This window comes from Acinonyx jubatus, chromosome A1 (genome assembly GCF_027475565.1).
Source record: "Acinonyx jubatus isolate Ajub_Pintada_27869175 chromosome A1, VMU_Ajub_asm_v1.0, whole genome shotgun sequence".
Taxonomy (NCBI): domain Eukaryota; kingdom Metazoa; phylum Chordata; class Mammalia; order Carnivora; family Felidae; genus Acinonyx; species Acinonyx jubatus.
The window spans coordinates 210,357,459-210,373,524 of NC_069380.1; the positions used below are offsets into that span (position 1 = coordinate 210,357,459).

The 16,066-nt window shown below is 43.2% G+C and overlaps 1 protein-coding gene across 5 annotated transcripts in view; it reads left to right on the forward strand.

The window, feature by feature from the left end:
* Nucleotides 1-10,732: 10,732 nt before the first annotated feature.
* ZFR (zinc finger RNA binding protein) overlaps nucleotides 10,733-16,066 on the forward strand; it is an 83,841-nt gene continuing 78,507 nt past the window's right edge. For 4 of the 5 annotated variants that reach the window (XR_008289860.1, XM_027075031.2, XM_027075048.2 and 1 more), the window contains exons 1-2: nucleotides 10,847-11,003; nucleotides 11,302-11,401. Coding sequence is in view for 4 of the 5 variants with exons in the window: in XM_027075031.2 (XP_026930832.1) it covers nucleotides 10,967-11,003; nucleotides 11,302-11,401 (137 nt within the window). In the remaining variant the exon portion in view is untranslated. Of the gene's footprint in view, nucleotides 11,004-11,301; nucleotides 11,402-16,066 lie in introns of all 5 variants that reach the window. The other variant, XM_053201704.1, reaches the window with a different exon arrangement.

A 16,066-nucleotide genomic window follows, 5' to 3' on the forward strand; every position in this document is an offset into this window, starting at 1 on the left:
ATTTCCGAACTAAAGAATTGTAAGATAAAATGTGTAGTTTCAGCTCAAGAAGTTTGTGGTAATTTGTTATAGCAGCAATAGGAAACTAATACACCATGTTAATGCCCATGAGAGGGTATTCCCAGCAGAGAAGGCACTCGATTAATCAGGTGGACCAGATGACCCATTTTTGGATGTCAGTCAGCCTCTTTCCCTAGCCACCCCAGTGCTAGCTTAAAGTATATATTTAGTTACTTAATCCTCACACCAAATTTATGACATTAGTACTGTTATTATTGTCCCCATTTTATAGATGAGGAGAGCAGGGCACAAGGAGGTTGAGTAAATCAGTCTTTCATATAGTCAGTAAGTAGTGGAGCCAGGATTTGAACCTAGGTCATCTGATTCTAGTACTGTACTATCCAATATGGTAGCCACTAGCCATATATGGGTATTTAAATTAAACAAAATTAGGAGAGCCTGGGTGGCTCAGTTGGTTAAGCATCTGACTCTTGATTTCAGCTCAGTTTATAATTTCATGGTTCATGGGTTCAAGCCCCACATCAGACTCTAATGGAGCCTACTTGGGATTATCTCTCTCTCTTTCTGCCTCTCTCTCTACACCCCCCCTTCTCTCTCCGCCTCTCCCCTGCTTGTGCACACGCACACTTCTCTCTCAGAAATAAATAAAATTAAAAAAAACAAAATTAAAATTTAGTTTCTGTCACAATACACCCTTCAGCATCTCTCATTAATTTGATATCAATCTCTAAATGATCACAGCATGGCTTAGACTCTTCTCCAAGCCCCTAAATAGCTATTCTTTATGGCTGCCTTGAGTTCTGCATGTTCTTCAGATACCTCAAAATGTGTTACTGACACAAAGAAACCCTTACAACACAGGTGTTGAGTGTTGAGACTTGGCAACAGATAACCCATGTTCATGTGTCAAGGAACCTGGAGGACTAAAACAGGTTGGAATTTTCTTGTGTGCTTAGGATTGTGCCAGGTGGTAGCTGGAGGAGGGTAGAGGGAGATACCAAAAATACATCATAAAACCATTGCCCTCAAGAGATGAAGAACACAGAACTACTCTCATTCACTCCACAAATATGTGGGATGTGTCTACCATGTTCTTGCCATTTTCCTAGGCACTAGGAATTTTAAAGTGGATAAAACATAGCTCCTGACTCAGTGAAGCTTACATCCTTTTCTGGGGGAAAGAAAGACATTGAACAAGAAATAACAAATCTAATGTATGTTAGGAAATGTAAAGTATGGGATGCTTCAGAATAGAATAATTGGACAGTTGACAACATAAATGCTCTAGGAGTTTATAAATGATATATAGCCAGGTACAATAACTGGCCAGGATTTTTACTTTAGGCAATAGGAATCTTCATAAGGTTTTCAGCAGAGTAGTTACATGCTGGTCAGAGGTGTTTCAGGAAGGTGGTATGTCATAGAAATTAGGCATTCTGGAGTCAGGTTGGTGTTAGATTTAAATCCTTCTCTGCCACTTACTAGCTTTGCGAACTCAGCTTCATCATCTCTAAATGGGATAAACATAATAGTCTCTACCTCATATTTTATTAAAGAATGAATTATTGTAATGTACATAGCTGTTCTTTCTATTATTACCACTAGTTTTTCAAACTTAGGTCCTTTGATAATTATGTAGAGAATGGGATCCTTAGAAAGACCAATTGGTAGGCTGTTGAAGTGGCCTTAGCAAGAGACAAACTAGGGCAATGACTATGCAGAGGAAGAGAATTTGAGATATTTGGAAAGTTTTTTTAAAGTTTATACCAGCAATTCCACTCAGGAGAAATGAAAACATGTCGATGCAAAATTTTGTATTAGTCAGGGCTTTCCAGAAAAACAGAACCAATAGGATATATAGTGATATATATAAAAGGATATCTGTTATAAGAATTGACTCACACTGTTATGGAGGCCACGAAGTCCCTTGATCAGCTATCCACAGGCTAGAGAACCCGGAAAGCTGGTGATGAAAGTCCAAGTTGAAAGGCCTGAGAATGAGAACCAATATGTTCTTTATATATTTTTGATACTAATCTGTTATCTGATATGTCATTTGTGTTAAGTCCCTGTTGGAGTTGAAAGGCCCAAGAACCAGAAACTCCAAGTTGGAGGACAAGAGAAGATGAATGTCTCAGCTCAGGCAGAGAGAGCAAATTCTCCAGATCTCTGCCTTTTTTGATGTATTCTGGGCCTTGGCAGATTGGATGATGCCCACTCATACAGGTGAGGGCATCTTTACTCAGCCTACTGATTCATGTGCTAATCTCTTCCAAAGACACCCTCACAGACACACTCAGAAATAATGTTTTACCAGCTATCTAGGCATTCTTCAGCTCAGTCAACTCATCACATAAAATTAGCCACCACTAATGTTCATAGCAGCATTATTTTCTTTAATATTTTTTCGTAGTTTCTTAGTTTTCTTAAAAAATGGTAAATTTTAAAAATTTATATCCAAGTTAGTTAGCTTATAGTGCAACAATGATTTCAGGAGTAGATTCCTTAATGTCCCTTAAACATTTAGCCCATCCCCCCTCCCACAACCCCTCCAGCAACCCTCTGTTTGTTCTTCATATTTAAGAGTCTCTTATGTTTTGTCTCCCTTCCTGTTTTTATATTATTTTTGCTTCCCTTCCCTTATGTTCATCTGTTTTGTCTCTTAAAGTCCTCATATGAGTGAAGTCATATGATATTTGTCTTTCTGACTAATTTCACTTAGCATAATACCCTCCAGTTCCATCCACATAGTTGCAAATGGCAAGATTTCATTCTTTCTGATTGCCGAGTAATACTCCATCGTTTATATATACCACATCTTCTGTATCCATTCATCCATCGATGGACATTTGGACTCTTTCCATACTTTGGCTATTGTAGATAGTGCTGCTATAAACATTGGGGTGCATGTGCCCCTTCGAAACAGTATACCTCTATCCCTTGGATAAACACCTAGTAGTGCAATTGCTGGGTCGTAGGGTAGTTCTGTTTTTAGTTTTTTGAGGAACCTCCATACTGTTTTCCAGAGTGGCTGCACCAGCTTGCAATCCCACCAGCAGTGCAAAAGAGATCCTCTTTCTCTGCATCCTAGCCAACATCAGTTGTTGCCTGAGTTGTTAATGTTAGCCATTCTGACAGGTGTGAGGTGGTATCTCATTGTGGTTTGATTTGTATTTCCCTGATGCTGAGTGATGTTGAGCATTTTTTCATGTGTCAGTTGGCCATCTGGATGTCTTCTTTGGAGAAGTGTCTATTCATGTCTTTTGCCCATTTCTTCACTGGATTATTTGTTTTCTGGGTGTTGAGTTTGAAAAGTTCTTTATAGATTTTGGATACTAATCTTTTATCTGATATGTCATTTGCAGATATCCTCTCCCACTCCATTGGTTGCCTTTTAGTTTTGCTGTTTGTTTCCTTCGTTGTGCAGAAGCTTTTTATTTTGATGAGGTCCCAATAGTTCATTTTTGCCTTTGTTTCCCTTGCCTCCTGAGATGTGTTGAGTAAGAAGTTGCTGCGGCCAAGGTCAAAGAGATTTTTAGTACCATTATTCTTAATAGCCAAATAGTGGAAACAACCCAAATGTCCATCAATTTATGAATGATAAACAAGATGAGATATATTCAAATGGTAGAATATTATTCAATCATAAAAAGGAATGAAGTACCAAAACATGCTACAACATAAAAGAAAGTTGAAAACATTAGACTAAGTGAAAGAAGCCAGATACAAAAAGCTACATATTGTATGATTGCATTTAATTTTTTTAATGTTCATTCATTTTTTGAGAGAGAGACAGACAGACAGACAGAGAATGAGTGGGGGAGGGGCAGAGAGCAAGGGAGACACAGAATCTGAAGCAGACTCCGGGTTCTGTGCTGACAGCTCAGACAGCGATCGACATGGGTCTCAAACCCATGAACCATGAGATTATGACCTGAGTGGAAGTTGGCCACTTAACCGACTGAGCTACCCAGGTGCCCCTGTATGATTGCATTTACATTAAATGTCCAGTGTAGACAGATCCATAAAGACAGAAAGTAGGTTAGTGGTTGCCAGGACCTCGGAGGAATAGGAAATAGGGAATGACTGCTAATGGGTTCAGGACTTATTAATGCAGTCATGGAAAATGTCCTGAAATTATATAGCAGTGAGAGTTGCACAATTTTATGTATATACTAAAAACCACTGAATTGAACACTTTGAAAGTGTGAGTCTTAATGGTAGGTGAATTATATTTTAATTTAAAAATTTAGTTGAGGGGTGCCTGGGTGGCTCAGTCAGTTGGGCATCAGACTCTTGGTTTTGGCTCAGGTCATAATCTCAGAGTTTGTGGGATCGAGCCCCACATCAGGCTCAAGCACAGAGCCTGCTTGGGATCCTCTCTCCCTTTCTCTCTCTGTCTCTGCCCCACTTCCCCATGCTTTCTCTCTCTCAGAATACGTTAATAAATTAATTTTTTAAAAATTTTAATTAAAAAAATAGTATAACAGGGAGAAAGAGATTAGAAATTACCTATGCCAAGAGATCCTTTATTCCCAAAGACATTGCTAATATCTATTCAGTCTTTGTGGTAACCGCAAGGATTGTATTGAGAACTTGCTATGTGCCAAGCAATGTTCCAAGAACTTTATGTGTATTTCCTTTAATGTCCACAACAACCACCCGAACTGAAGAAACTGAGGCTCAGCGAGGTTATATAACTTGTCCTAGGTCTACACAACTAGTATGTGGTGCAGGTAGGATTTGAACCCACAAAATTTAGCCCTAGAAGAAACCACTGTATCATAAACTCTCTTACTGAGATTAAATACATCATCATTGCACTAAACCCCCTTTTGCACCAGTAGGTGTCACTGTGTTTATCAAGGATGCATTCCATCTCTGTGGATTACCCTAGTGTCGGACATCTCCTAGACCACACAGTTATTCCTCAGAGGGAAGGAAAGAGACTAGAGGGGAAGGAAGAGAAGGAGATAGGAGGGAGAGGAGGAGAGAGTATGGAAGAATTTAGAGGGGAACACTTCCTGATGTGTCACTGTCATATCCACCACCTGGAGTGCATCTCTCAGTTACGGTTTTCTTGATTAAAATCAGAGCTTTCTCGGGGTGCCTGGGTGACTCAGTCGGTTGACTTCGGCTCAGGTCATGATTTCGTGGTTCGTGAGTTCGAGCCCCATGTTGGGCTCTGTGCTGATAGCTCAGAGCCTGGAGCCTGCTTTGGATTCTGTGTCTCCTTCTCTCTCTGCCTCTCTCTCTCTCTCTCTCTCTCTCTCTCTCTCTCTCTTTCTCTCTCTCTCTCTCACTGTATCTCTGAAAAACAAACATTAAAACAATTTTTTGTTTTTTTTAAATCAGAGCTTTCCCTTTGAATCAACACTGTCCTACCCCACTTGGCCCTTAAGAGCCAGTCTGATAGTTGGGTCAGCTCCCCAGACTGACTCTGTTGCTCTCCACATTCTCTCCTGTCCCACCACCACCTGTCTGTGTTGGGAAGGTCCCAGAATGCCTGGAGCCTCAGCCTGTTCAAGTCACGCCCAGAGCTAGAGCTTCGTTTCCCATTCTTTCTTTATTAACCCCAAATGCAATGACTGTAGTTATCTTGAGAAAGCATCACAGGTTCCAAGTGAGCTTCCTGGCCTTCTTGCTCCTTCCTTGGGTTCTCAAGGAAACAATGATGCAACAGCAAGTTTGTCCCTTGCCTCTCTGTGCATTCCTCCCTATGACCCTCTATGCCCCTTTCCCTATCCAGGTCCCGCCCATTCTATGCCCCTGTAGACTCCATCTTCCCCCTTCCACTACAAAAAGAATGACCTCATCCTTTGGCTTTATCTCTGATTGTGATAAAACTGGGTGGGTGGTGGTTAGTGGCACCTGGGTGGCTCAGTCAGTTAAGCATCAGACTTGTGATTTCAGCTCAGGTCATGATCTCAAGGTTTGTGAGTTTGTGCCTCACTGACAGAATCCTGCTTGGGATTCTCTCTCTCTCCCTCTCTCAAAATAAATAAACTTAAAAAAAAAAAAAAAGAATGGGTGGTAGTTAGAAGGACCAGCCAATACTCATAGCACTTGCAAAGAACCCAGCATTGATCTAGGACCTTTACCTCTGGAAGTTGTTAAAGCCCTGCCAACAAAACCCTGCTGTAGACACTACTTTTTATAACCTCTTTTTACTTAGGAGAAAAATGAAGCACAGAGAGATTGTGGTTGAAGTCACACAACAGTTAGTGACAGCTGAGATTTGAAGCCATATGGGTCCAGCTTCAGAGACCAAGCCCTCATTCACCATGCCATACTCTCTTGGTTTATAGAGTAGCTCATATGTCATCCTCTCTGGCTGACACATTTGTATTTTAATGTTTATTTATTTTTGAGAGAGAGTGAGAGTGAGAGAGAGAGAGACTGGGTATGATGGGGGGAGGGAGATATAGAATCCAAAGCCAGCTCCAGGCTCTGAGCTGTCAGCACAGAGCCCGATGCAAGGCTGGAACTCACAAACCGTGAGATCATGACCTGAGCCGAAGTCAGACGCTTAACTGACTGAGCCACCCAGATGTCCCTAACACATTTGTATTTTAACAAGACCTTTCAGGAAACCGGGCCTGACTCAAAGGTGTGACTAAAGGTGACTACAAATATTTGGGGTGAGTTTAGGGGCAGGCCTTTTCAGGCTAGCTCCACCTTGTGGTTAATCGGTCTGCCAATTAATGTTTCCTCATTTGCCCTCAGATGTTAATTGAGGTTCTTAATGATGACCCCGAGGCATTACAGTTTCCTGAAACTGTCTTCTGAATCATCAAAGATTAAGCTGTTCACTGCCTGGTTCATTTATTAAATAAGGACTTACAGAGTGCCCATCACCAGGCACCCAATATTGGCGTCCTGCCTTCATCAAGCTGTAGTTTGATGGGAGACATAATGTCAGTCAAACAATCACGCAGTAAGTGTAAGATTGCAGCTGTCACAAAGGCACCTTAAGGAGAGATGCCCGTTGCTCTGAGAGCATGATAAGAGTCTGATGGTGGGAGGGGAGGGGGCAGGGAAGGCTGAGGAGGGATTGACTGAGTGGAGATTTTGAAGCATGAGGATTAACTAGGTAAGGAGAGGAAGGAAGAACATTCTAGTCAGATAGAACATGCAAAGCCCTGTGGTAATAGCATGCTAGATCGGAGGCCAAGGTAGCTGGAATGAAGAGAAGGAGGAAGAAGCTGAAATTGGCTGGTAGGCCTGACTGCACAGGGTAAGCCAAGTGAAAGTTTTACTTTGTCCTAAGAGTGAGGGGAAGCGCAGAAGTGTTTGATTAGATTTGCATTTTGAACACGTCACTGGAGTGAAAGTGTGGAGAATGACTGGTAAGTGTAATTTTTTGTATTCCAATGCCAAGCATTTCTGGACATGAAGCATGACAGATGTTATAAGTGACTTCCTCCTGTCAAGTCTCCCACCTGGCCCAGAGGACTGCATATTGCTCTGTTGGCTGGACTGGGTACACTCTGGGACATAAACCCTCTAAGGCAGAGCCACCTACTTTTTGGTTTTAGGTGAGTGACTTGGGCAGTGCATCCACTTTTTGGAAGGAAGATTTTAAAAAGATTCACAATCATCCAGCCTACTTCTTTTTACATAAATACCCTGTGCTTGGAGTTGTTCTATAGAAATGCTACCTTATTTAACCCCCACCACAGTCCTGGGAGACATTAGTATTATTCCTGTCACAGAGGTTCAGAAAGGTTCAATAATGTGTTCAGGCCATTCCACTACTTAAAGCCCAGGAAAAGGACCCCATTGCTTTTTTTTTTTTTTTTTTTTTTTTTTTACCGTTTATTCAGTTTGGAGAGAGAGAGACAGAGCGTGAGCAGGGTAGGGGCAGAGACAGAGGGAGACACAGAATCTGCAGCAGGCTCCAGGCTCTGAGCTGTCAGCACAGAGCCTGATGTGGTACTCAAACTCACAAACCATGAGATCATGACCTGAGCTGAAGTCGGATGCTTAACCGACTGAGTCACCCAGGTGCCCCAGGACCCATTGCTTCTTGATTCCAAGTCCATCCAAACATCCCAAAACCCCTTCCTTTTTTATTTTTTTAAAGGCTTATTTATTTATTCTGAAAGGCAGGGCGGGGCGGGGTGGGGGGGAGCAGGAGCAGGGGAGGGGCAGAAAGAGAAAGAATTCTAAGCAGGCTTTGCGCTGTTAGCAAAGACCCCAATGTGAGGCCTGAACTCACAAACCCTGAGATGACCTGAGCCGAAGTCGGACGCTTAACCAACTGAACTGCCCAGGCGCCCCCCCCAAAATTCCTTCCTTAAATAAATCCATGCTAGTTGGTGGAGCCCTTCCTACAGATTCCCTCTTTAAGGAGTACACTGTGGTAAATAATTTTCACTACTGCCACACCTACTCTGAACTCTAGGAACAGTTACCAAAGACAAGAGGCACGCCTTCCTCTTTCTAGTTACTTGCTTGTTCATTGGGGTGTGCCAGCAACCCTCTTCCATCCCCTAAAGGCCTGCCAAGCATAAAATTGGCCTAAAAATAATCTTAGGTGATTAACACCTGTCTTTTCTCCTCCAGTTTTATTCAAGTAGCCTAGGAACTAATAGGGCAAGTTTATCAAAGCAGTGATAGTCAGTGCCTTAAAAGCTTTATTGCTCCATGAAGTTCAAGACAAATTACGTTGAAAATGCAGTTCTAATACCCTATGTGTAGGAGATATTTTTTCCTAGCAACACACTTGGACTGCAAAGAACTTCTGCCTAGGGAAACACCAGTATCGTCAAAAACAATGACATTGATTTTTCCCCCCAATGTTCTACATTTTCTCTTTTTTGAAATGAGTAATAGGATAAATCAGACAGGTTCTTAGAACTTGCACCTTTGTAGGAGGTGTGGGGGAGCCACGTTGGCACAAATAGGAACTGAGGTATTGTTTCTGCTCTGGCATAGGAAGGTGGGATAAAGCCCTAAACTTCATGATGAGTTCTGATTCACCCTTTGCATTTCTCTTTTCAAAAAATTATTGTTTATTATTATTATTATTATTATTATTATTATTATTTGAGAGAGACAGAGAGAGAGACAGAAAGCACAAGCAAGTAAGGGGCAGAGGGAGAGGGAGAAAGAAAATCCCAAGCAGGCTTCACACGCACTGTGGAGCTGTATCTGGGGCTTGATCCCCTTACTGTGACCTGAGCTGAAATCAAGAGTCGACAACTGACTGAGCCACCCAGGCACCCCTGCATTTCTTTTTAGTGCTCATATTAAACACTGAGGAGGGGCACCTGCCTGGCTCAGATGGAGGAGCATGTGACTCTTGATTTCTAGGTTGTGAGATTGAGCCCCACATTGGGCTGTAGAGATGACTTAAATAAAATTTTAAAAATGGGGGGCACTTGGGTGGCTCGGTTGGTTGAGCGTACGACTTCAGCTCAGGTCATGATCTCAGTTTGTGAGTTTGAGCCCCCTATCGGGCCTTGTGCTGACAGCTCAGAGCCTGGAGCCTGCTTCACATTCTGTGTCTCCCCCTCTCTCTGCCCCTTCCTTGCTCATCCTCAGTGTCTCTCTCTGCCCCTTCCTTGCTCATCCTCAGTGTCTCTCTGTCTCTGAATAATAAATAAATGTTAAAAAAATTTTTTTTTACTTTAAAAAATCGTTATTTTTTTAATAAATGATTTTAATAAATAATAAACATTGAAGAGAGGCCAGTAGCAAAGGGTCTGGGGCACGGGCATGGAGAAGATGAGCAAGAGGTGAAATGGAGCACTTATGCATTAATGGGAGGCAAGAAGGAGGGACTGTAAGAGGAAAGAGAATGGTTGGAAATGAACTGGGAAAGCAAAGAGAAAACAGTGAGAAAGCAGAGGAATAAAGAGATGCTTGCATGGGAGAGAGTATTCTGTCCTTACCATGAAAGACCTGGCATCCCTATCAAGGACCTTTCAGAAGATCCTGTATCCTTACCACTCAACTCCAGTCAGACTAACTTCCTTGCTGCTCTTGAGCACTTGGCTTTAGGACCCTCCATTTGCTGTCCTTCAGGTATTTACCGGGCTCTTGCCTCATTTCCTTCAAGGCTCTACCCAAGTGGTCGCTCTATCCACACCCTACGTAAAATAACACCTCCCTCCTTTTTATCCGACTTTATTCTTAAAGCCTCAATCACCATCCACCACACGATATGCGATTGTCTGACACTCTCCACCTCCCTCCCCAGAAGGTAAATTCTATGTGCGCAAGGATCTTCATTTTCTTCACTGATACATCTCCAGGACCTAGCCTGACACTCTGAGGTGGGGGCGGGGCTCAACATAAGTTGAAGGACTCAAGGAGTGGGTGTAGATGGGCGGAGACGGTGTTCCGAAGGGGTGTTTGGGGGTGTGCTTACAGCTCCACACAACAGCAATTTTTCTCTCCTCCCCAGGCATTTCCTCCCCTAGGAAGCTAGGAATCAGAAGCAGGAATGAGAGAATTAAGGAAGCATCCAAATTAGTCCAGCTCAAATTCTAATTAAAAGTGCAAAAGCGAGAAGGACTGAAAGGTAAAGAATACTGCATACACGCAAAAGTGAGAGTGAAAAGTAAGAGAAGGCTAACAGGCGTCACTCTTTCCAATCTCTCCCTGATCCCCCCCCCCCCCCCCCACTCCACGTTGGGGCGAGGCGCTGCTCGCACACTTCTCTATCGCTCCTGTTGCGTTTCGCAGTCACCATCACTTTGGGGAGACCAGGCCCGCCTTCGCCCGTCAGCTTCCCCCGCCCGCCTCGGCCAAGGCCCTGGCACGCGCCCGCCAGAGCCGCTAAGGCGACCGGGACTACACCTCCCAGGGTGCAGAGCGCGGGGGCGCCTGCGCAGTGCGGCGGGAGGCGGCGGTCTGTTCTCCGCTGAGGAGGAGCGGGGCAGAGGAGGGAGGCAGTGGGTGAGAGTTCAGAGTTCAGCAGCAGCAGCCCGAGCCCATGATTCCCATATGCCCTGTAGTTTCTTTCACCTATGGTGAGTATAATGTGCCCCGCCGAGGTCCCTGCCCGGCCCCTTCCCCGGCCCGGGGCCGCGGGGAGGCGCGGGGGTTGGGGCTGGCTCCAGGGAGGAGGCGGCGGCCGCCACCGGGGCGTGCGAGTGAGTGAGGGAGTGCGAGGCGGGAGGGGGAGGCGGCGCGGCCGCGGCCCTGGCCCCGGCCCGGCGAGGGCGGCTTCTCACAGCGCCTCTCTCTCTCCCTTTCCCTCCCTCGGCGTCTCTGCCCCTCTGCGCCTCTCCTCCCGCCATGGGACCCGACTCTCCGTGCCCGCCGCAGTGCCCAGCCGGCTGGGGGAAGATGCCAAAATGGCGACCGGCAACTACTTTGGATTCACCCACAGCGGGGCGGCGGCGGCGGCGGCTGCGGCCCAGTATAGGTAACGGCTCCCCGCCCTCTCCCTTCTTTCCCCCTGCTCGCTCTTCCGCCCACATCCCGCCGACACAACGCCCCCGCGCCGGCCCCCGCCCGGCGCCCCCGAGTCCCGGCCCGAGACGGGCCCGGCCCGGCGGCCTCTCCCGCCCCGCTCGGCCCGCGACGGGGAGGGGCCCCCTCGGTGGGGGCGGGAGCGAGAGACCGCCGAGGTGTTGGGACGTGGAGGGCCGCCGGGGCTTTCGGCGGCCCCGCAGCTAAAATGGCCTCCCGCGGCCTCGGAGCCCAGCCGCCACCCCCGCCCGGCCGGCTGAGGGAGGGAAGCGAGGCCGGGGCTCGGATCTCACCCCCAGTCTCCGCCCCGCCTGTCCAGTTCCCACCTCTGAACCCCCTCCCACTTGGGGAATGGAGAGGGTGGGCGCAGGGGAGCGCCGAGTCGCACTGCCCACCCGCCTGTTCTGCGACGCCTCCCGTGCGCCAGTCTTCGCCCAGTGCCGAGGCCCCTTGAGCCAGATAACGTGTCGTTTTCTCGGGTACCTTCTCCTTCGGCTACTCCTGTCCCTCGTCTCGAAACCTGCAAACAAACCGCGGGTGTCAACTACATTGGGTTCCTTTTAGTTTTTCCTCTAGGGAGAGATGTAAACATACCAACCACCTGTGAATTTGTAGTTGGTAGACTGGTAAAGATGTGCGAAGTTTCTAGTACTGATAAATGAATCCATGGCCTTATTCTAGCTATTGAGTTTAGGCCGGGGGGGTGGGAGGTGGTAATAATTCCCCTTGGCGGGTCTTTTTCCTCGAGTATGGGGGCGGGTTGGGGTGGGGGGGAGTTCGAGTGAGATTGTACTGACATTGTGATGCATCCAATGAAATCTGTACCTTAAGGGAAGCTCTAATTTCTGAAGTGTCAGTAGTTCATTATACATCTTATCAAAAGAGAAAAACGCGCTAGATTTTTTTTTTTTTGTGGTCGTTGTTGCTTTTGAGTCAGTCTGAGACATTGTGTTCAGATTCAGGCCATAAACCTACAGGGCTCCTAAGCGACCAGCTTTTTATAGAAAGAGATATATTAGATATGTGTGTTAACTATTTGGTTAAACCCAGGGAATTTTTTTATCTCCTTAACTTCAGGTGTTAGGTTGTGTAATGCAAAGGGCATCACTGGGAATCAGAAGACCTGGCTTCCATGTCTTTTTTCCTCTTGATTTTATGTCGTTGGGGGCATCACTTGTTTGGGCTTTCATTTTCCTCATCTGTAAAATGAGATATTCGTCTGTCTTCTTGAGTAAAAGCTTGTAATTCTGAAAAGGTTGCTATATTTCATGGAATTCTAAGATACCGCTTATGTATGCTTTATTTTATATATCACCAAAGAAAGTTGTTGCCAATTAAAGTATACAGTGCTTAAGACCCCATTGGTTTTAAGAGATGTTAAAATGTGTAAATGTACATTTTATTTAAAAAATTGGTATTAAATTTTTATAATTGTTGAATTCCTTTTTTTTTTTTTTAATGTTTGTTTATATTTGAGAGAGTATGCCGGAGGTGGGTAGGGGCAGAGGGAGATGGAGACAGAATCCAAAGCAGGCTGCAGGCTCTGAGCTGTCAGCGCAGAGCCGGAATCCCGGCACTTGAGCTCACAAGCCCTGAGATAATGACTTGAACCAAAGTCGGACACTTAACCGACTGAGCCACTCAGGTGCCCCTGTTAATCATTGAATTTCTTAAACGCATGTGGCAATTTTTACAAATCTGTTTTATCTTGAGACATTCCAGAAAATATTGAGGGCAAGATCTTGGGGCTTTTCAAACACTAACAAATTCTTCGCTACTAACAAAGCATCAGTTACTTTGATAAAAATCTTTTAGAGCTAATAATTTTCATGGAGAGAGGGGAAAAAAACCATTTTCTTTTCCTGGAAAACAAGCTAGCTAATCAGCATCTGTGCCATAAATCCTGTGCTACCAAGTACTATGTGTTCTAGACAAAGCTCTATTTAACCATTAAAAATTTTACTTGTTTCACACAGTATTTTTGTTGTTACTATGGGCAGAGTGATAGATTTGGGGATTATTTGCTGAAAATAGAATGGGTTCTTTGGCAGTTTTGAAATAATTGTTTTCTAGTCCAGACCTACAGATAGAAATGGGGGAGGAGGGGTGCCTAGGTGGCTCAGTCTGTTAAGCATCCCACTTTGGCTCAAGTAATGATCTCACAGTTCATGGGTTCAAGCCCTGCATTGGTCTCTGCTGACAGCTCAGAGCCTGGAACCTGCTTCAGATTCTGGGTCTCCCCCTCTCTCTCTGCCCTTCCCCCACTCACACTCTGTCTCCCAAAAATAAATAAAATGTTTAAGAAAAAAATGGGAGAGGAAATGCTAACTTAAAGACGCTTAACCTTTTTTTTTTTTTTAAAGTTCATTTATATTTTGAGAGGTGGGGGAAAGGAGGGACAGGGAGAGAGGAGAGAGAGAATCCCAAGCAGGCTCTGCACTGTCAGCACAGAGTTCCGATGTAGGGCTCTATCCCACCATCTATGAGATCATGACTTGAGCCAAAAACAAGGGTTGGATGCCTAACCCTACTGAGCCACCCAGGCGCCCCACTTAATCATTTTTTTGATAAAAATAGTTGTATGTATGTGTTTTATCCCAGTATAGAAAAGTAGTACAGAATTTCTGTACCTACTTTTTCTATTGGCTTTGAATCTCAAGTTTCAGTAAACTGTAACAACCATCCAAATTACTAAATTTTTTATCTATATGTCTAATAAGGAAATACTAGTCTTTTAACTATACTTATTTATGCATATGCCAGCAAAACTAATTGTTAATATGTTCTGTCCTTGTATATAGATATAGTACATGGCAAATTGTTTGCTTTTATGGAAAGAAATCAGGCCCAATAATGCTAATCCTACAGCTCAAGGAAGATAAATAGCATTAATAATAAAAGCATATACAAAAAATGCAGTGATGATGCTTATTTTTCTTCCTGTCTAGAAATCACTATAATGTAACTTGTAGACATGGAAGACCAAGGGCTTACTTTGCAAGTTTTTGTTGTTAGTTTTTGTTTTTTATTTTAATTTAAAGGATGCAAACTTGGAAATTTTAAGCATTTACTTGTGGGTAATGTGTTGAATCAAATACAAATAACTCATTGAATACAAGTAACAAAGTAACCTAAGTCTACATTTCATTCTAGTTCTTAGTTTTCTTGGTTATAGCTGTCTGTGTAAGGCTGTAAGTTCTACTTCTCACTGCTAACTTCTAAATAAACTAAGTTTTTTATTTGTATAATGCATATTAAATATTTTCATGATAAGCACTCAGTCCTTGTGCTACATGTTCCATCAGCTACTGTTTTTCTTTTTGTATTTTTTTAAGGCAAGTAAATAAACCTATGCCTATTAGCCACTGTTGCAGATAAAATCTTTTCATTTTTTTGACCTTTTTTCCTCCTTAGAAATGAAGAAATCAAAATACTTTTAAGTATTAGTTTATGTGTTTATATGTATGTGTTTCTGGTAGTATTAATTTGTGGGGCACAGGATGAAGCAGATAAGAAGTATGGTGAGAAAATAGGATGGCTTCATGGCAGAAAGGGGGGGACTTGGTTGGGTAGGTAACCTACTTTAGTAGAGCTAGCCTTTTTTGTTTGAGAAGAAAGACTTTCAGATAAATTTAATTTTGCAATCTTGGAAAAAGTATTTCAACAGTTATGAAGACTTAGTGTAGCAAAGAATGTGGGGAAAGATAGTTCTCAATAGAAAAAAAAGTTTTCTGATAGTTACATAGGCTCAAAATCAATTTTTTAATTCATTCATTGGCAGTGATAGAGAAGTTCTCATAGTTTTTACTTTTTGAAAGGGGTTGTGGCATATACAGATACATGTATATGTAATAAATGTGTAAAATAATATATATCATGTGTATTATATATATAATAAAATAGTAATATAATCCCATTACATTTTATTATTAATAGGACATAAACATTTCTTTGAGAGTTTTAAGTAGCCAATTTCCCTTATTTATTTATAATTTTTTTATTTTAATATTTATTTTTGAGAGAGAGAGAGAAAGAGCGAGCATGAACAGGGGAGGGGCAGAGAGAGGGAGACCTAGAATCTGAAGCAGACTTCAGGCTCTGAGCTGTCAGCACGGAGCCCTACAGGGGGCTGGAACTCACAAACCTGAGCCAAAATCAGAGCTTGACTGACTGAGCCACTTAGGCGCCCCTCCCTTTATTATTTAGACAAGCCTTGGACATACAAGTTCCTTGTCCTCTTTCTATCTAATCAAGCTATTTGTTACCTGGATAACCTAAATCTTTAGCTTTTGCTTAAACTAATTTTCTTTGTCCTATATATAATTCATAATGTATCATTGAATAATTTAAAGTTAGCTATTTGAAAAAATCATTTGGTAACTTTCTTTTTTACCCTTTTTATATCTAATATTTATTGAATTTAAAGGCTTTTGGGTAGAGATTTTATAAAAATATAAAATAATTACTTTACCCCCATATTCTTAGAATCTTAGCAAATGTTGTTTGAGGATAAATGTTTAAGTGGATTTTGACTATCATCTGGACATTAGTTTAAATTCAGCATCTGCTAATTCAAAAGAAGGCATCTCATCAGTGATTCTTAAGATCTGTTTAGTAT